Source organism: Pyrgilauda ruficollis, unplaced genomic scaffold, assembly GCF_017590135.1.
Source record: "Pyrgilauda ruficollis isolate IOZ18807 unplaced genomic scaffold, ASM1759013v1 scaffold49, whole genome shotgun sequence".
NCBI classification, from domain to species: Eukaryota; Metazoa; Chordata; class Aves; order Passeriformes; family Passeridae; genus Pyrgilauda; species Pyrgilauda ruficollis.
In genome coordinates, this window is record NW_024526488.1 from 2,497,959 (window position 1) to 2,519,502 (window position 21,544).

Below are 21,544 nucleotides of genomic sequence, written 5' to 3' on the forward strand. Positions count from 1 at the left end.
TCATAATGTCTAAATAATGAGGGTGACACGTATTGAGTTGGAGGTAAAATAATTTATCAGAAAAAACTTAGAGATTAATTTCATCCATCAGTCCAGATTATTTTTCTTGCAAACTACTGGTAGTAGTTTGTTTGATCAAATGCACTGAGATGACATTGGATGAATCAGCTTCCGAGGATCGGATGTTTGGTTGTCTGATGGATTCAGATAAATTCAGATTTGACAGGAGAAAATCATCCTCACTTGAAGAGTCAAGTTAGTAAAGCTGGTAGGTGTGTGGAACATGGGTGGATATTTGTTTGGGGGTGAGAAGAGTGCTCTAAGGTATTCCTTGATGGAAAGGATAGGATGATAGGATAGCTTTTAATTCCAGAAAAGGGCTTTACTGAAGAGAAAATACAGTTTGGCCCTTGGGTGTTCCTTCTCCCCGGGTGGTTCTCTTCCAGGTAGTCTTTTGTGCTGTGGACATTTTGCAGAGCAGCTGCAGAGCTGTGCCACTGAGAGCCACTGCTGTGAGAGGGCAGGTAACCCGTGCAGATGTGCAGTCGTGTACAGCTTTAGTTCACGTGTTGGTGTTCAGCAGCTCTCTTACAATATGGAAATCCCGTTCCCATTCCATACTGAAAGGACTGCACCTGTTTTAGAAATCACTGGATTTCAACACGTGGCTTGTTTCAATAAATAGTTTCAACAAAACAGATAGTTATCCTTTATTCCATTGTGCCATCACCTGAGTGCAATTCACTCCTTAGTCTAAAGGTGAGGACACTAGTCCATGCCAACTCATGGCAGCTTGCCGTAAGAGCTGTTAAGTCAAAAAGTGTCTTTTGGACACTTAGGATATGTGCAAACAGAAGGATGTCAGTCTGCTTGATGTCCTTAGCTCTAGTCTGACCAGAAATAAGCTTCTGTCAGTCCTTTGTTTTGGTAAATGTGGAACTGAGTGTGCAAGTTCTTCAGCAACCTGGTTAGCATCTCTTTTGAAATCAGCTCTTTTAACTGATTCCCATTTTATCTCAGTTTAGCTGTTGGCATATCTGAGATCTGCATTTGCCCTCTATTGGAAACAGTGCACTGCGCATCATTTCAACTGGCAAACATTTGTCAAAATGACCTTTGAAGTCTTTCTTTCTGCATTATTTTCTTTTGCAGATTTATCTGGTTTTGGCTCCACTGATTGCATATAAGAGAAGATATTTATGAAACCATTGTGGCCTGATTATTTTTTTTAAAGACAAGTTATTTCAGAATATCTTAGCAGGCAGAAGTCTGCTGGCAAATACTAGCATATCTTGGATTGATATCAAGTTGTCCAAAGACAAAGCATATTTAAAAATAAATAAAACCCCTTGTAACTGTTATTTTGAGCTGTGTTTATATAATCTTAACTAATTCAGTATTTCACAGAATTTTTGTTGTGAAAGAAAAATTGAATTCTCTTTGGATTAGTAGAAATTAAGAAAATTTTAACATGATTATTCAGCTCATTCTGCATTTGCCTTTTCCTTTGTGAATTGGAAAGCTGAAAAAAATCAGATCACATTTGGCTCTATTAGGAATATTTGTCAAGAGTTTCAAAGCTTGATAACAGCTACCACAAAGAAAATGCTTCCCTTTGTTTTGGAGTCTGTGGTGCCAGGTCTAATAAGGTAATTTGAACCACAGCTACAGACTTGATTTACATTCTTTCGGGAACTCAAGTACTATTTGTGTTGAAAGTTTGTAGGGGTAATACTTAAATGAAAATACTTTCCATATAGATTTTAAATACAAATATTATATATATAAAATAAATATTTATACATATTTATTATATATAAATAGATATACATTTTTATATAATATATATAAATATAATAAATATTTTTGCTATAAATAAACTTATATTTTCGAAATCAAGAACTGAGGTGTTTTGGGGTACAGTTCTGAGGATCACAAACCTCCTGGTGGAAAATAAAAGAATATATTTGGACAGTTATCAATTGCTTGAAAGTTGAAAAAACATGTCTAAGTGAACTATTTTCCTTGCAACAGTGTGTCCTGTATGATTTCAACTTGAAACATGAAACAACTGTCATTAATATTCACTTTGAGTAAAGAACAGCTTTAATAGTGTCTGTACTCATCCAACACTTCACTCCAAACGCTGTTCATCACACTGAACACTCATTCTGTGCAACTGTTTGTTTGCAGCACGGGACAGATTCTCCCTGGTATAGCAATATGTCTTGGACAAACGTCTAGCAATTATTGAAAAAAATGATTGGTGAAAGGCAAAATGGGAATCTTCAGGGGTCTTGCAGAGAGTTCGTGGGCCTCCAAAGGACCATATGGAAAATCTGACTACTCCAATACAGACAGGAAATATGACATGTAATAGAGCAAGTTTATAGTATTTTTTGTGCATATTAAATTATAATGAAACACTTAATCCAGTAAAAGAAAATAAGAAATAGCTGGTTTTTCTGATTTAATAATTACTAAATTAACCTGTCACATTGATAGAACTGTTAAGAATACCTTTTAATATGCTGCACTTTACATTAGCAAATACTGTGTAGTAGGAGTGGATCTGTAGAGCAAAGCAGCCCAGCTAGTGCTGAGGACATGACATTCACACAGTGTGCATTTCTGCCTTCACTGGGGTTCTGATTCTAGTCTGGTGTTGAATGCTGCATACCCATGACTAGCTGGAGCTCTGCTTTAGTTTTATCCAGAAGGAATCCACCTCACACATGATATGTGGGGATGGTTGAAAAAATTTCTTCAGAGTAATTTGTTAAATGGCCTAAAAATAATCCGGAAAAAAGTATTATCAATGGAATGGTGGATTATAATGGTTTTGTATATGGTCTGCTTCACATAGAGGGCTGCAATCCATTCTGAGACATTGTTTACTTTGGGTGCTCACAACTTGGCCTTGAACCCTGTGTTGTTCCTAATTTCTTTGGGTAGTCCAGCTTTTGGAGATTTCTGCTGGATGATACTGCATGTTCCATGTTTCAGAATTGAAGGCATAGGTGGGACATAGACACAAATAGGGCAGTTGTGAAGTTTGTGTTTGTGTCATTTTGTTATCAGGGTATGTGTGACGCTGTGTTTTTCCCAGCTGTTTTACTTTACATGTTCTTCCTGCATGTACATGGGCAAATGAAGGCAAAGACTAATACATGTTTTTCATAAATCATATGCAATATGGTCAGTTAATAAAATAATATGTGACATAAAGAATTCTTTAAAAGAATTCTATTGTCTGTCCCAGTCTATGTCTGGAGAGGGAGTAGTAGATAAGAAAACAGAGAAGGAGTTGAAAAATATTGACTCTAACAATATTTACTATGATAGTGAATAATTTCTCCTCTTTTGGGGATAAAGACCTTGAAGCTCACAATGTTAAAAGAAATAAACTGAGAACAGCTTTGTTTCAAGTTGTGATGGCTGTAACATCACTTGTCATAAAGGAAATGAAGAGCAAAGGCTACTGGCTTGCTCTGGAATGCTCAGCAGTAGGAGTTCGGGGGAGCCAGGATAACCTTCATGGTGAAGATGGCACAACCTGTCAGACCTCTCTTTAATCCATTGTTAACTGGATGCTTTGGGCCAGTACTGACTAGCAGTGGCATCACCTGTCCAACAGATGTATTCAATGTACAATGAATCAGAATAATACAAAGAAATAAATCTATATTGGAAAAAACTTGAGATCCAGAATGCACCTAAATTGTTTGAGGATGAGGAGATAGTAAATGATTATAATTGAGTTTCAGAATGACAGATATCTCTTGAAATGGGCGTTGACTTGTTTACCTTTCCCCCAAGAGTTAGGTGTAAAAAGTACAGCAGCATACAGGAATGAAATGGCAGAACATAATTGGTGTTTAAATCCAGAACCACCCTTTGTAATACCTGTTATGGCTATTTATTTGACTTCCATAAGAATTCTATTTTACATGTTGAAAACCATACTTTTTTTTTTTTTTTTTTTGTGTCAGGGACTGTTATTGGTCCTTTTTTGAGTATAGATACTGTGTTAGTAGGAGTTGGTTTTAGGTATAATTTAACTGTAAGAAATATCTGAATCTTGTTGGGTTTTTTGCTGATTGCAAGAAATTTGCAAATTTTGGAAAAATTTGTTTGTAAATGGTACCTTCCTGAGAAGAATCACAGCGCATGCTCAGTTACCCCTTGGCCTTTATCTCTGAATGTCATGAAAGAAATTTTTAAGAAGAGCAATTTTAATATCAAAATGAAATTGTATTAATTGTTGCAATAGAACTAATAATTGAGATGAGTCATGCTAGAGTGAGGCAATGTTTTCTGCAATAAAAAAGTATTTTTACTTCTTGTTCAAGTTAAATATCACTAGATTCAGAAAGCACAAGCACACCTTCTAGTCTAGGGGTTTACACTCCTTTTAAAATGATCCCACTGGTTTAGCTCAGTTTTCATGTTCCAGTGAGGTCTGTATAAATAGCTTGCTTAAAATGTGAATGTAGCTTAGACTAAGAAATTCCTGCTGTGTGTGGCAAGCTATGAAAGGGGAAGAAAATTCTATAGCAACTGTTGTTAGAAGGACAGATATCATGTTTGGGCATAGATTGTTTGGTGTGAGTATTAGCTGTCTACTTTTCAGTACAGAGTCCCCACTGGGTTTAGATCGAACTTGTTTTGAAAGTACATTGTAGATCAATACAACAGGGGCCAGTTGATGGCTGAGCAGTCAAATATCAGTGCAGCATTCCTCCAAAACTCTGTTTCTAAAGGTAGTCAGCTGTATTTGCTGAAACAGGAATGGTACAAGCTTTATGTATGAAAACACTGAGAGCTGGTTTTGTTTATAGTGATTCAATAATTCACTTGTTAAATAGCATTTCAAAAGGCTTTGTGTTTGCAGTAATAATCTTGAAGATTTGGAAAACAATTTTGTTGGTGAGAACCTTGAGCAAATAAAAGAGCTAGGAGTTAATTGTGTTATTTAATGCAATTCCATTAAAGTTACCACAGATACCCTGAGAAAGCTTCCATGTGGAATTTCTGCAGGTTTCAACAGATTTTCTCATTTTCATGTGCTGAACAGGTAGGAGCTTTAAACCTACTCAAATTTTTAAATCAGTCTCACAGTCAGCAGGTTGAAATAAAATGTATGACCTTTGGATGTGAACTCCTTATAGAATTAAATGAATTTTCAGCAAAGAAATAGCTTTGGTTATTCTGTGTCTCAACTGTACTGATTAGGGAACAGATGCACCAGTGCATGCATTCTTACTAGGTATCTGAAACATCCAGTGATTAAAGGAAAGTATTTGGGAAAATATTACAGCCATGCACTAAAGTGGAGTGTTGAATTATCATTTCCTGGTGTTCTCTTAGAAGGCTCCATCATGAGAAGTGCCATCAGGAGAAGTGGCTGGCTGCTCTCTCTTCCCTGGCTGGTGTGAAAGGGCAGAGCAAGCATGCCTTTTTTCTCTCCTGTAGGGAGATAACCTCTCCTTTTTCATCTATCCCAGGAGAACTGGGAGACTGGCACAGGGAAGCATAGCTTAGTTTTTATTTCATTAAATAGTTTATTTTGAAAATATTTTCTCTCTTTATTCCGAAATTTGATGTATGTCATGAGCCATCATCTAGGCAGACCTGCAATCCTACAAAGCCTCTGTATTTCCAGAAGTGCTTTCTTTGTGTAACAACAACAACAAATAAATAAATATGACAGGTAGGAGCTTTAAACCTACTCAAATTTTTAAATCAGTCTCACAGTCAGCAGGTTGAAATAAAATGTATGACCTTTGGATGTGAACTCCTTATAGAATTAAATGAATTTTCAGCAAAGAAATAGCTTTGGTTATTCTGTGTCTCAACTGTACTGATTAGGGAACAGATGCACCAGTGCATGCATTCTTACTAGGTATCTGAAACATCCAGTGATTAAAGGAAAGTATTTGGGAAAATATTACAGCCATGCACTAAAGTGGAGTGTTGAATTATCATTTCCTGGTGTTCTCTTAGAAGGCTCCATCATGAGAAGTGCCATCAGGAGAAGTGGCTGGCTGCTCTCTCTTCCCTGGCTGGTGTGAAAGGGCAGAGCAAGCATGCCTTTTTTCTCTCCTGTAGGGAGATAACCTCTCCTTTTTCATCTATCCCAAGAGAACTGGGAGACTGGCACAGGGAAGCATAGCTTAGTTTTTATTTCATTAAATAGTTTATTTTGAAAATATTTTCTCTCTTTATTCCGAAATTTGATGTATGTCATGAGCCATCATCTAGGCAGACCTGCAATCCTACAAAGCCTCTGTATTTCCAGAAGTGCTTTCTTTGTGTAACAACAACAACAACAAATAAATAAATACGATATATGTGTGTGTGCGTGTGTACATATATATGTATAAATAGAGAGTTCTTTTAATTTGCTGCCTTGAAATTTCTTGGAAGAGCAAGAGAACTGAGAAGAGAGTCTGCCCTCAGGAGCACTGTGTCTTATACCACCATGTCTCACTGGAGACTGTTCCATTTGTTTTGATGCACTTTGATTTGCTAAGTAGCTTGGGGTCATCTTCTTAAGACAAGAGTCTTTAGGAGCTCAAGAACAGCTAATGCAAAGTGGGTCAGGAAGGCAGTGCCATTTAAAGTACCACGAATATTTCAGGCTGTTTGGCAGATCCAGCATGTCCTGCATGTGCACAGTGTTCACCAGTTATTTTGGGATGAGTAGGGGGAATAACTTGAGTGCTTCTGGAGATTTGATGGACCCAGTGCTGTGTATTGTACTGAGCTGGGTTTTTGTTTCAGAGCACTCAGCTACCCTGGGACAGGGCAAGGACTGTGCAAATCTAAGGCTCTAGTTCTTCCAGTGAGAGAACTTTTCTAAAATCAGGGCTTCCATAAAGAAGTAAGGATGCAAGACTTGTTGTTGTACTTAAATACTTTGCTGAGTCAGAAAGAAAAGAAAGACTTGGAAAGAGGGAAGTTTTTGATAGTATAAGAATAGATTTTAAAATGACATCACTGTGGGTTTACTGCAACATTCCCTTAGGTCACACTTGAGTCATTTAAAAACAAGGTGCAAGGTACACTTGAAAATAATTTACAGCTGCTCCAGCAAACTCAGCTAAATCTCCTGGAGAAGTGCTTGGTTGACACTCTGGAAGCAGCTCCCTGCAGTCAGCTGGAATGATGGGCAAGTGCGGAAGTGCCATGTGCCATTGGAGTTAAACAGGGCTAGGGGCACAAACTGGGTGATCATGGCCATTCACAAATTTGTCTTTAAAGTGGCTGGAGCTGTTGTGATGATCAGTGTAGCAGCTGCCTTTGATCTTTCTTTATTCGAGTGGCTGAGGTAACTTTTATTCTGTTGTGGGATTGCACTGGAGATGTAGCTTCTGGGTAGTAAAACTTCAAATGGTAGATTCGGGTGGGGCACGTTGTGGCATTTGTGTCTTTGAGACCTTTGGTAATTGTTGCTAACCTGGTAATTATTTTGGTTTTGTAAACTTGGGTGAGACACCTTTCAGCAGTGAAATCTGATTGTGTACCTTCATTGCCGCACAAACTTCATAATTACTTGTCCAGTTATGCCAAACAGCTTCAAGTATTTATCACAAAGTGTGGACCAGAATAACAAAATTGGAGAAGTGCTCCTCATGAACATCCAATGGTCTGTGCGCACTGGAGACAGCAAATTTTAAATGAAAGTAGGGAATAGCAGAGGAAAGAATTTGATTGTTTATAAAGCTTCTCATTAACACCTCTTTCTTTCAATGAGTGTTGTTTTCAGTAACAGTTTTTTGCAACAAGCTCTGACTTTTCAATGAATATTTGTTTATCTTCTTTCGTCATCCAAGAGTTCTGCACTTTTCCCATGTGGGAAAATATGTTTCATTGTTTAAGTGTTAATGTTCAAACCTTTTTCATAACCATGTTTTAGTTTGTAGCCTTTGTTTTGTGTAAAAATAAAATAGATTTGTATTTCAATAATTTCCTGTTAAATCAGCAATATATTTATCAATCTTCTCATGTCTTGGTAGAATAAATATAAAATTAATTTGGTAATATTTTTGGACTAAATTACAGTATATATGTATGTTCACCATCCTAACTTTTCCTGTTTCATTTTTTTAGGGAGAGCCTATTACTTTCTGTGAGAATAGTTTTGTGAAGCATCGTTCCAGTACAACTAAGCAGTTCCTGGAAACAGCTGTTAATCTTCAACTGTTTAAACAGGTATTAGAGGGTAAATGGCCCATAATTAAGGATTTTCTGATTAAACATATCTGTGTTTAAATAAATTTTCCTTTCTGTCAGCCTACAAAAGTCTGGAAAGAAATCTATATCCAAGTACTTTGGGTACAGTCATCCCAGATTTGTTGTATTTTTATAACTGCAGTTACAGTTCAGAGGAGTGGTGGTGAAACTGAGCAAAAAAATAACCCCAGGGTGCAGAGCCAGTGCAGCATCTCTTCAGAGCCAGTCAGCAACCCAGCTAAACAAGAAAAATCAGGGTTCTCCCAGCTTGATGGTTAAACTTCATTTTCAGCTCTCTTGGCTCATGCCCAAAGAGCTTGAGAGTGCTGAACCTAAATTGGAATTCACTGGTCTTTATTTAAAAACTGGATTCAGCTTGCAACTTCAGTTTTGTTTGCTAGGCTTTTTGAAGTATGCACACAGAGAATGTCACAAACCTGGGCTATAGGGGTGGCCTGAACAGTATTCTAGCTGATCTCTTAATGCAGAATTTGAATTAATAGAGGACAAATTGTTGAATATCTGGGCACAGCTCAGTTGTAGTTTGATTACAGTCTTTGAAATGGATTTTGTTCTTTCATTTTATTCTGTAACTCTTCTCTCTTTTCATCTGTTGACCCCATTGCACGAAAAGGGTGTTAAACTTAGACTTTTATGAAAATCAAGGAAACTGTGAATGAAATCAGAAGATTCATGAAAATATATATTTGTTGCAAATGCCTGGAATGATTGATACACAGTTCATGTTTAAATAATCAGTGGGACTTCTTTGAAGATACACAACCATGATAGATTAGGGAAATCTATTATATGTAGAATCTTCTAATTTTTAAAAAGCATTTGGTGTTAATCAGAGGTTAGTGTCTGTCGTAAAGATTTGTGTGAGGATGGTATTTTATAGAAGTCCCGTGAAAATATGGTCACAAATTGGGGCTCCTTCAATTTTACTGTGGTTATATAAAATAAGCAATAAGAAATCTGAAACCTTTTGAAGTCTGGTTGATTGGATTGAAATGGGAAAAGTAACTGATTGAAGTGTGGTTTACATTTTGCATATCTCTGTGCAATAAGATGCACGTGAAATTTTCTTAATATGAAAATCTTCATAGCATGAAATTTTCTTAATACAAAGCTGCTTACAAGCAATGTTTCTAAAATGTTGTCACACTGGCAGTACTGAAACAAAACCCTCAACCGCCATGAATGGGGTGGCTCTCTGCTTACCCATTACACTTTAATGTGCTCAATTAAACAGAATCAGTTTACAATTTGTTTATAGCTTGTTTTAATTTTATTTCAATTGAAGGAAATAATAGAGCATTAGGAAATAGTAACAATTTTGATGATGTGTGTGGTTTAATAGTGGTAGTAGTAGGTTTTTTTTTATTCCTCTGGTTCTTGTTGCAAAGGTTACTCCTACTTATTCTGTTAATCCTCAGCCCAGCTGCATCTTCTCCAGTTTTTTCCACTGACAAATGAGCTGTTTTCAAAATTGTTTGTATTCAAAGAGATCAAACTGTATTTTATTCTGCTCTGAAAGTCCTTTAAATAGAAAAAAAGTTCTTAGGGGCAGCCTGAAACCTAGACCAAGCAGAAAATTGGTACTTTAAATACACTCGTTTTGCCATAATTGACAAGTGAGCTTTATTTGTGCTGTTCTATGAAATCCCTCCTTTATCCCTTTAATTTGGATATCATGGAACGTAACTAACCTTTGTATCAAGCTGCAAACATAAGTAATTAATAATTGCATCTAATGTATCAAATAGTTCTCATGAGTCTCCAGGGAAAATATAAATTCATTCTTAGAACTAGTCTGAAGCCTAATGCATAGTGTACTTGTATCAGCAAGGTAATCTGCAATGTTTATTGTGATTTTTTTCCTAACGTATTAGAAAGTGTTACTTAGAAAAATAATTAATGAATACAGAAATCAGAAGCCTTTGAAAATCGTTAATAATTCAAATTTTGTTTACCATCTTTATGAGCTGTGCTCTCTTCTTGTGAGATATGAGCTTTATTTTGTGGAAATCACATTTATGATGTTTGCTTTGCTTCTAAAAACCTTAGTTTTAAAAATGGATAAAATTACTTGGATATTCTAAATATATGTAGGTCTCTATTTTGGTTTTAGAACTCAAAACCAGTTGAGGATAATGTCTTTAGTCACCTTAAAATCCAAAGGTAACACTGGAATTGCTAGTTTTTCATTGAAAGAGGTAGTTGCCCAAGGGCTCTTTGGATCTCCAAGTGAATACATTTCTTGGAAGAGCAGGCCCAGATTTTTCAGTCTGTGGGTATGAAGGGTGTGGGTTTGAAAAATGGAAAGAGAAAACCCATAAATTTTATGTGTAATTCCACATGCTCTTCTTTTCATGTAGCAGTTTAAGTGCAACCATTAACAGTAAATTACTCAAAAGTAACAACTACTACTACCACCACTACTAACCCTTATCATTTCTTTTAAATAATGTCTCCAGTATCTTTTTGCTAACAGTTTTCTTTGTCAGTATTTACATTAAATACTCAATTGGTGTGACCCTCTCATATTCAGTCAGTGTCTCAGCCTTCTGTTGATAGGATTTTACCAGATGATGAGTATGTCCATAAATCTTATGCTAGTTTATAGTATGGAATGAATTCATAACTTTCCCCAAAGAGATAATGTGGTACAGTTCAAAGGAAGGGATGGGAGTGGAGGTTGTTGTTTTTGGGATTTTTTTTTCACAGCAGTAGCTAAAGATGCTCTTATCTCTTTTTCTTACTGTGAAATAATCCAGTGATCCCACAGTGGTCTGACCATGAACCAGCCTTTTTGGAAAAAGGCCAGCTTGGAGTAAAATGAAAAAAATAAGAAGGAATTTAGACAAGGAAGAGAGAGATATCTTCATGCTTACCTTATTCTTGCTTCTGGAATTTTTGTACTCTGAGAAAGTTGTTTTTTCATGTCACTAGTCTGTTCATTGGCAAGCATCAGATTGTCACTGACACTGTCTGGATAATCAGTCATAAAAAATGATACAGTCAAATAATTAATTCTGGTTCATTCCTATGTACTGTTTAATACCGGTGAATAACTCATAATTCTTGGTAGAAGATGTAGTATGTAATTGGAAAATTGCTTTCTCACTTTATCTGTCAGACTTGAGTAAGCCTTTCCAAAACAAAAAGGGAGGGCTTGCTTCTTGAAACAATTTTAAATCTATAGGAATGTGCTTGTTCTACTTCCTTGAAGCCTGATAATTCTTGAAATGAATGTATTCATCACTTCTGAGTGGTTTAATCATTAATTTTCTAATTTTGACTTTTTCTGACACATTTGGATCATTTCATCTATGTATGTACACTTACTTGTAGCTGCAAATTCATGTGGTCTTGCAGCTGTAACTTCTGCATAAGGATAGCTGTTGCAATATGCATCTGTAGATGCACCTAAATAAGGGTTAGTGCTTAAAAAGACCCACGATTTCACAGCAAGACATGAGAGTGACCTATATATGGTTATGATAACAAATCCAGAGGTGCTATTAAATAAGGAAATAAATTATTTTCTTGCCATTAGAAAAATACAGAAAATATAAATAATTTTCTTGATCTATACTCTATAATCCTGCTGCTGATAGTTACACCTGCTCTTGTGTAAAGATAAAAAGTCCATCTGAGAGCAGTGTATTATCCTTAAGACATATATGATCTTGAACATACAGATTCTATTATAATGGACACATTTAAAACTCTAACACTGTAAAGCAATAGAAGAGACAACAAAGTGTGTGTGACCCTTTTTGTTTTCACCTCCAGTTTATTGATAGTCGGCTGTCAAAATTAAATGCAGGAAGAGGATTCTCTGATGTTTTTGAAGAAGAAATCACAGCAGGAGGCTTTTGTGGAGGTACAGAATTAATTTGGGAGTACTCATTGACACTTCTTTGGGAACTGTTTGACATGATGCCCTCATGATGTTTTGTAAGTTTTGGGTGTCATTGGTCTTTTTACTGTTCTATTGTTTCCCTTCATTCTTGGAAAGGTTTTAGCCTTTAACAAGTCACTGCTGGGATACACAGTATTATGTATCTAGTTAAACCAGTGTATTAAATATGTGATATGTGATATTAATTATGTGTGTTTAATCCTTTAAAGTAATACTTATACTTCAATATGGGATGAGATATCACTATGGTGTTTACATTTTTAACTGTGTATTTATATATACCATGTATTCTGTGTAAACTGTATTTTCAAAATAATTTTGACATTTGTGCTGCTTAACTTCTAGATAATTGTGTTTTCCATAAAGCCTTCATTTTCTTTTCACATCTACTTATTCCTGCAGTGTAGAAATCATGGTGATGTCCTGAATGTTAAGAGAAATCTGCTTTCTCCAATGAATGTGTTACTCCAAAAAAAGCTGAAGTTTTTTTAAACTTTTATATATGATCAGAGAAGGGACATGGAAATTTATCATCTTTGTAAACAAAAATATTATTCCTCATGTTGTTTGCCTCATTTGTGTTCACTGACAATTGTTAGAACACTTTTTACATCAGCTAACCCATTTGGAAGAGTGCATCCTGAATCCATTGCTGATTTACAGGATTATGGAGTGGTTTCCTGTTAAACATTTAGGACAGGTGTATTGTTATTTTAGCTGTTGTCATGTTCTAAACCCAGCACCACACAGCTGCTCACTCCATTGCAGCCAAAACCAGCCCAGGTGTAAGAGATGGTATCAAAAGATGGAATCAATATATGCATGACTGTACAAATGCTATTTTATGGTCAATCTTGAAAGTTGTGTAGAAGCTTCCTCAGTAGATGGAGGTTATGTGGTTTGAGCAACTCCAGTCAAGGTGGAGGTGCAGGTGGCAGCTTTGGATGGATTTCCTTTGCAAGACTGTCCTTGAGTGGGACGCATTGAGGAGAGGATTTGGCCCCCACAGAGAAACTATCAAGTGCTGCAGAGCCATCTGCACCCCATTAAAAATAACTTCTGTATACTCAAAGTGCATAATTTCTTTTGTTCAAGATTTTCACTGCCTTCTTCTGCCTTCTGTGTCTTGTGCTAGTTCTAGTACATAATTTGGTGGTTTGTTTCTTGATCAAATTGTGGTTAGTTTTACAGAAATTTACTTCTTCCCTGTCTTTTTTAGGGTAAGTTATGCCACTCTGTAACCAGATTTGAGACTTTGAGCATCAATTATTCAGATAGGTGATGTCAGTATTCAGAGCTCATTTGCTGACTGCAGTTAGGGGTCAGGAGGCTGCAATAAAACTGCAGTAGAAGTTAGATAAAGCTTGTTTCTTGGCTGTGCTCTGGCAGGCTGTGAACTGTGTCTCACCTGGCTCTGCTCAGGAGGGACTGCTCAGCTCTGCTGGCAGTGCTGGGCTGCCTTGCACTGCCTGTGTGCTTTTCAAGTCAGACAGGCTGATAGTGCCAGGCTGTGGACAAATTGCTTAGGGCACATACTCAGTATTTACATAACTGCTGTCTCATTATTGTTATGAAGTGCAGGGCTAACAATATGTGTGCAATTGAAGGTGACATTTTGTGACGCTAATGGGGTAGAACTATGATCTCTTTGCGGACTTAACTCCCATCAGCTTCAGCAAGAAGCCCAGGGTTTGAAAAAAAACAGGTGAAACCCAGATTTCAGAAAAGTCACAGAAAGTTACTGTTAGCTCCAAGCTGTTAAAAGGACAGGTGAACACATTCTTAGTGTAGACAGTATAATTTAAAAACTACCGAATCAAATTCAAATAGAAAGTGTTTCTTTTAGTAATCTCTTTGTAAATTTGCTGCATTTGTCCACATATGGAAGTTTAACTAAACCAGAAAAGAAAATTGAAGAATAAATATTTTTGTAATGATTTTTCTTTAAAAAAAAAAAAAAAAGTGGTCAAAACTTATTTGTGTATCTACACAAATCTGAAAATAAATTTGTGAGACATCTCCATTACAGTTTGCACTTTATAATTAAAAGTTTATTTTCTCTTACATTTTTTCTCTAGAAGTATTAGTTCTCAAGAGCTTTTCAATACAAGAATGTAGTGATGGATTAGTTTAGCACTCAGATTTCTTGTAGAATATGTTAATTAATTTTTAATTACATTAATTTTACTTACAGCAGGAATTTTTTTTTATTGGTCTAATAGCGCTGGTGCTGATAGAAGGAAAACTGAAAAAATAAAAACTTTTGAAACTCCCTTGTAATGATAATTTGTTTTAAGGAATCAGATTTTTTTGCTAGGGCTTCGGGAGGTTCAGCTCTAGCTGAGGGCATGCAATGTTAGCATGGCTCTCTGTAGTAACCAGAGGATTTATCTGGTCTCTGATTGTCATTCCTGAAGTGTCACTACATAACTAGATGAACATTAAACTTGGTCATTTGCTGTGATCCCATTTATTGTTTCTATTAATTGTTTAGGTCAGGTTGTGACAGAGAAAGCTCAGCTGAGGAAAGAGTTACTGTTAAGGACACCTCAAGACAGGTGATACATGAACATTGTTGACAAGAATTGAAGTGACGAAATACCATGTTAAAGAAAGCATTTATGGTTCATGCAGTATCCTTAGCACCCCAGCAGTGGTTAGATTTCACCTTGTACATGTAATTTATGTGCTTCCTTCCCTGACAGTTCTAGGGAGCCAGATCAAAGAAATGAAAAATGAGTTGTTTCTGCTTTAGGTTGCTTTTTGCCGTTCTTAATGGAATCAAAATGATCATGAGGGTCTCTCTAAGCAAGCATAGCTTTCACTTGTGCCATCATTCCTGAGAGTCTGGCTGTCTCAAAATTGCTTGTAAAAATTGAGTGGAATAGGTTGAAGTACCTGTTATGAACCTAAAGAGTTCATGTTTCTTCACCTCATCTTGAAAACTGGGAATACCTTTTCTAATGATCCAGTTAGTTCTCAGAAGTGTTCTAGGGTGTGTTTTGGCTTTCATTAGCCATTGGAATAATTCTAGCCACTCCTTAGTTAGTGGATTATTGTAACACTTGAGGAGTTTTGTGAGCTGTTAAAAGTCTGTAAGGTTATATCAGTATGGTCCTTTCAATATGGTCAAACTCTGTTTGAAGCTGGAGCGTTCTTGTCAAAGTGAGTGTCGTGTATGGGGTCAGTAACAGCTCACGGTACTGCAGTATTCCAGTGACTGATGTACTCTAAAACTTTCTCAGGGATCATGGACCTAATCTTTGTTGTTCAGCTGAAGCACTTTTGGGAGGTAGTGTTGACTTCTTCATCAAGTTGAATTTAATGTGCTCCTTTGTGGACAGTTTAGTTGTTGGTGGTCCTACAGAAGTCAGTAGCTCTCACTTGCCTTTAGAAGTTTTTCTTTCTGAAAGAAAGTAGATACAGTTAATAATTTAAAAGGATTTTTTCTGCATGGGAATATACAGTTGTGACATAACCCTTAGACTTTTCTCATGTTCATAGCTTCGTATGGTACCTTCTGGAGTCCATGTCATTGTTGTGTTTGGAAGTTTGCACAGAGGGATCATTATGCTTGAATGCAATCAATACCTTATTCTTTCCTCTGAGTTAGTGTTTTTCTTTTTATACTTTCTAAAAGTGTGTTACCTTATCATTGTCTTAATTTCTTATTTACCTTAATTGGAATAAAAAACTGTGTGGTGAAGACATAAGCTTTTACAAAGGAAAGAGAAAACAAGCAATAAGAGATTCCTGAGTTTCTTTCTTAGTGTACACATACTCTTATCTTCGCATTCCTTGTCTATCTGGAAAGAATTAATTGAATAAGTAATCCTCTAAGTACATTTTTTATTCTGATAATGAAGAGGGTTGCAACATTTAAAATGTTGAATGTATGCTTGATTGTGTTAATTTGACATTTCTCTTTCAGGAAATTCAAGATCTTATCAGCAGTGGATGCATACAGTGAAGGTATAAACTTGGTTAAGTAATTATATTGGCCACCTTATCCTTTAGGTCTCCATCATTCTCCTTATTTCTGTGTAATGGTAAAAGTTTGTTCATTTGTGAGAAATATGTAAGTACATTCTGTAAGAAATACCAAGTCTATAGTATTTGCAAAAATTGTTTGGTTTTTTTATTGAAGAATTAAAAAAAAATTCCCATATGCAAAACAAATGCCAAAATGCATAAGGTTTTTATGTCTGTATAGTCAAAGATTTCAGTGCTTTCTGTATCATGCTGCATTCCATGACTCTGAATTAGGTGTGACAATTTGATAAGAAGCTTATCCCTTCTAGCAAATAACAATTTTGTTAATATGGATTCGTTCAATTTGGCTAGCAGAAGACCCTTGGTATAACCTTGTTATTCTGCAGCATTAATAAAATACATTATTTTAGATTAAGAGAATTCTTGTTTGATTAAATGAAATAGTTCTTCCTGTCAGGTCAAAGTTTTTTTAGTTGTATAATAAATATGATAGGAACACATGAAAAATAGCCTAAATTCTGAATTGATTTTGAAATGGTAACAGTGAAAGAAGGCCGAAAATCCATCATTCTGTTGGAGTGCCTTGATAAATGTGTCAGCTGTGGGATGACGTACTGTAACCCTTGTGTAGCTGCAGACAGCAGGCTGGGGAGGAAACACAGCTGTGCTTGCTCTTACCCATTTCAAAGGAGGGTTGTTACTTCTTCACAGCACACTGTTTATTTTCCTTGCTGTTGTCTTAAGGTTTGCCTTGTGTTAAAATGTTACTAAAATACATTTCTTGTGTATTTCAGAAAGGCAGTGCACTGATCAACACAGCAATGACCAAAGCCACTCCGGCTGTGAAAACAGCATATAAATTTGTAAGATCATCTATTTCAAATAAATAATACATAAAAAACCTGCAATTTCTGACAACCTCTCATTCTCTCTGAATGCTGAAAAACCTAAGCATTTTATAAATAAATTGCAAAACATTCTTCAGCCTGTAGAAAGTGAGCTTTGTTTTCTCATATAGCACTAGGATTTAGAGTTGTTTGAGATACAGTAAGTACATAAAAATAGACTTTATCAAAGCATCAGTGTGCTGGTTTTCTTTCAGTCCTCATACATACCAGAAGCTTATTTGAATATCATTTAGATATTTGATGCACAGCTGTAATTTCACTTTGGCAGTAAGTGCTGCACTATTGAGATGTGGTAAAGCATCAGTAATGTGTGCAGCAAATCATCTGCTCCTTTTAAAAAATCATAGTGGAATACTCATGTTTAACTGGGTTTAATGCTTATACTTTTCATCTTAAAAGATCTTGTTTTTCAAAGGCTGCCTACCCCATGATGCATGTGAGATTATACTGTATTATGCAGTATGGTAAAGCAGCAATAGAAAAAAATGAACCGAGAAGTGTTTTAAAGTTGCTTTTATAGTACAGAGGAAAAGATTTTTGGCTTCCTTTTTGCTTTTCCAAATGTTTTACTAGCTGGATGCATTATAAATAGTCCTGAATAAATCAGTAAATCAGTGTGTACTAGATTATTTTAAGTAAAGTTTTCAAACAGAATTTTTAATTTTACATCACTTGAAAAACACAGCAGTCGTGGAAAGAAACAGGTAAATAAATAAAATATACTTCATATTCATGGACTCATTTATAATTCAAAAAATAGTTCATCTGCAAATTCTTCTTCATTTGCACTATCTTAGACTGTGGTTCAGCCTTCAATTTTGGTAATTATGCCCTTGATAGTAAAGGTTCTTCAAAGGGAACTTCAGTATATACCAGGAAACTATAGTAAACTTCTGAGGATCTTTATGTATATGGTGTCCGTATTTCTACCCCATTTAATTTCTTACATTGTCCTCCTTTATGGAGCCTACTACCAGAGGACTGAAATATGCATTTCTTAATTGCCACATAACTGATTTGGAGCTTTGAGTAATGTCATTGGTACCATCCCTCAGAGTTAGAACAAAGCACTCCAAAATTCATCCAAATGCTATGAGCAGGATCTGGGAAGTTTAAAGTGGCTTTCAGGTTAGCATCTGGTACATGGCACCCCATCGTGCTCTTACTGAGCTTGTGGATGTATGATTTAAGGATCAAAAAGACTCTATGACCTCTTGATTCAAGAAATTTTTTTCCTGAATTTCCGTGTGCAAAAAACCACAGAAAAATAGATGGCTTTTAGATATTTATGCCCTTGGATGTATTTTAAAACTCCTATTTTCAATACAGCCTTGAAAATTTTTGTAGTTTTTTCCTATATTTTTGTAGGAAAGACAAGTTTTTTTCTGTTAGGGTTTTGGGTGTTATACTCCCATATTTTATTTTGTTTCCTTCTCCCGCCTTCTCTCTCACTCCCTCTGTGTCATTTTTTTACCCTAACACCATGGTATTCCGTATTGATAATTCCTTCTGTATTGAAGAATATTCTTGGCTGTTTTCTATGCAACAATGATTCTTGTCTGTCTCTTTTAATGCATACAGAATTCTCCCCTAAATAGCAGCACTGTGCTGTTCAGCAACACTGGGCAAAATCTCCATCTGCATATGAAATCACTTCATTTTTCTTAAGGTTGATGTTGCCCTGCAAGTTGCCAGACTGGAACGCTGTAGCAGTCATCTTAAAAATCTTAACATTTTTCAACATGCTTTATTGCTGAAATACTCTTTCAAATCAAAAGGAGCATTTCAAATAAAGGAGTTATGTACATGACCATTCTTAGCCTGTTCCTAGTAATAATGGAGAAATTTTGAGAATGTGTGTTTTCACAGCACTGGCATGGATGTACTGAAAAAGAAATCCTTAAATTTGTGGGGAAAGTATGAATATAAAAAATACAGTGGCAGTGCGTGTTTGAAATTTGTGATAAAGGTTATTGCCATTTTCTATATCAGCAGGTGTTTAAAAAAAAGGCAAAATAAGTATGGCATCACAGGGCATATTCTGTGACTACAGCCAGTGTCTTGCAGAGCAATTTAAGTCCTTTTATTTCTCCAGGCAAAAAACCAGGCGAGGCAAGGAATAAAAGAAGTGAAGAGTAAGTTAAAACACAAGGTATGTAGTACACTTTATTTACTTTCTTACACTGCTGCCTGTATCAGTTTGAAGCTTATACTTTACAAATCACATGAGATTTGTGTTTTTAATGACTTTTGAAATATGCTTAGCCCTTTGTTCAACAATACATTTTTCATAACGAGCCCTCTGGCAACTATCTGTCATTCTATGCATCCACTGAATAATCTCTTTATTGTTTGCATATTTTATCATAGAACAACAGAGGTCTTCAAAGATACATTAAGAGGATGTATGTTTTCATAAAGTTGATTGCTTTGATATCACAATCAAAGCCTTTGCTTCAAGCTGAGAATTTGAGAAGGGAGAGTCTTGCAGTACACTGTATTTCAGGAGGTGCAGTTGTCCAGTTTTAGTTCCATAAGATACGTGAACAATAGCAGTGTTTCAAGATGAATGAATAGTTCCATTTTGCAAAAGCAACCTCACAAACTCAGAGTAGATGGTTTAAGCATTTTGCAGCTGCTTTTCCCATTTGGAATTTTGCTTCCATGTAAGGTTTTTCTGTACAGAGAAGGAACCATTTTTTGGATACCTATGATGCTATTTTAAGAAAAATTTCAAAAAGATTTCAACAATTCAACTTTTAAATGACCGTGTTGGTAATCCGGCGTTTTGAAAAGTTAAATTTGATTTTCTTACTACAGATGGTATTTTCATGACAGTAATAGATTGTGGCAAGATAATTTCGAATGCATTCTGCATGCATAATATGGAGGGTATGTTTGCAGATAATGATTATAAATAAAGGAATTTAAATCTGTTTTGTTCCATAGGAGAGTGAGGAAGACTATGGAATGTGTAGTGCTGGTGCAGTACAGACTGTTCCTGTCTACACATCGCATTATGACAAAAGAACAAGCTCAGAAAAACGAAGACTGGCACAGGTAACACACCTGAAACTTCTGTTTGCATTCATATACATACAGGGAAAATTTTTTCCTGGTTACTGTAGTGTTTGTGAATCTGTTTCCATGATGGTTTTCCTGTGTTTGCATAGTGTGATTAAAAGGCTATGTTTATAGAAATACTGCTACACTGCTTGTGTGAAGAAAAAAAATGCTATTTGTGTTTCATCCCTGTTGAGAGGGGAAATAACAGGAGATCTGTAAGTATGGATCTGAGATTTAATTCTTAAATAGTGTTTTTGAGAAAAGCTTCTGGCAAAAATACATTCTGGTCTGTTCATAGATATGTATAAAACTATCTCATTTATTTTAAGGCATATTAATTTTGTCTTTCTAATAAATTGTTTTGGCAGTCATATGGCCTTTAACCTTGCTCAGATAGTTGTGATTTATTATTTTGTTAATAAGTCAGCTAGTTCATGCAGTGCCAGTGTCTTAGCTTTTGTTCTCTAATCCTTTCTAGTCTAGATTTGAAGTAACAGGTGTAGTGTCTCAACTTTGGCAATTGTTCTAATGATTTCAGATTCATTTTGACAGTTTTGTTTCAAAAATATAAACAGAGTAGTTTTTCTAACACTTTTTTGTCCCACAAATATTTACCTGCATATGTACATATTTTAATGTATAGGTATTTCTTTTTACATTATATTGTTATTGCATGTTTTAATATATGTGGATTTTTAATGCCTGTATCTTCCTAATATGAGAATTAAGTATATAAATTCAGTCCAACTGATCTAGCAGCATTTATTTTTGCTCTAGGTACTGCAATAATAAAAATCTGGGTTGTCTATTTAATCAATTTGATTTTGAATTAGTTTTTATCAGTAGTAAATACAAAGTTTCTGAAATACAACATAGAAGTGATGCAGATGATTGCTAAATGATGGTGATATTGTACATTAGTATCAAGTCATTATTTTTAGTAGGGTTATAAATAATACAAAGACTTTCTGCTTCACTGATATGGTAGTGCTGCCTATTGTTATGTACAGGAGTCTTGGGATACAAAGGAATATAATTTACCTTGGTACAATTAAAGATTTCTTTTGAAGGCGTGTGTTCAGACAGAACAATTGAACTTTTCTGTGTTTTTGTGTTTGTCCAGCTGTACATCCAGTGCTGCATCCTGCAGTCATTGCTGTTTGTTGTCCAGTTGTCCTTTAGCTTTGCAAACAAGGCAGGAGTGCAGATGTGTGCCTGGCTTTGTTTCCATGCATCCATACACACGTGTGTTAGTGGATGCGTATGCACACGGACACACACACGTGTGGGGGGTGAATTTACCAACAAAGCTGGGAACTGAGAGCCTCACAGTTTTGCCCTGCTCCAAACCAAAGGTGTCTTCTCCCCAGCTCTTATCCCAAACATCATATGAACCCAGTGGGCAGGA

General features: G+C 35.8%; 1 protein-coding gene across 3 annotated transcripts in view; it reads left to right on the plus strand.

Annotated features, from left to right (window-relative positions):
• DENND1B (DENN domain containing 1B) overlaps positions 1 to 21,544 on the plus strand; it is a 152,572-nt gene that overhangs the window by 108,673 nt on the left and 22,355 nt on the right. For 2 of the 3 annotated variants that reach the window (XM_041479593.1, XM_041479594.1), the window contains 6 exons: positions 8,116 to 8,217; positions 12,040 to 12,130; positions 16,101 to 16,141; positions 16,957 to 17,025; positions 19,166 to 19,222; positions 20,020 to 20,130. In XM_041479593.1, coding sequence (XP_041335527.1) covers positions 8,116 to 8,217; positions 12,040 to 12,130; positions 16,101 to 16,141; positions 16,957 to 17,025; positions 19,166 to 19,222; positions 20,020 to 20,130 — 471 coding nt within the window. The remainder of the gene's footprint in view (positions 1 to 8,115; positions 8,218 to 12,039; positions 12,131 to 16,100; positions 16,142 to 16,956; positions 17,026 to 19,165; positions 19,223 to 20,019; positions 20,131 to 21,544) is intronic. The other variant, XM_041479595.1, reaches the window with a different exon arrangement.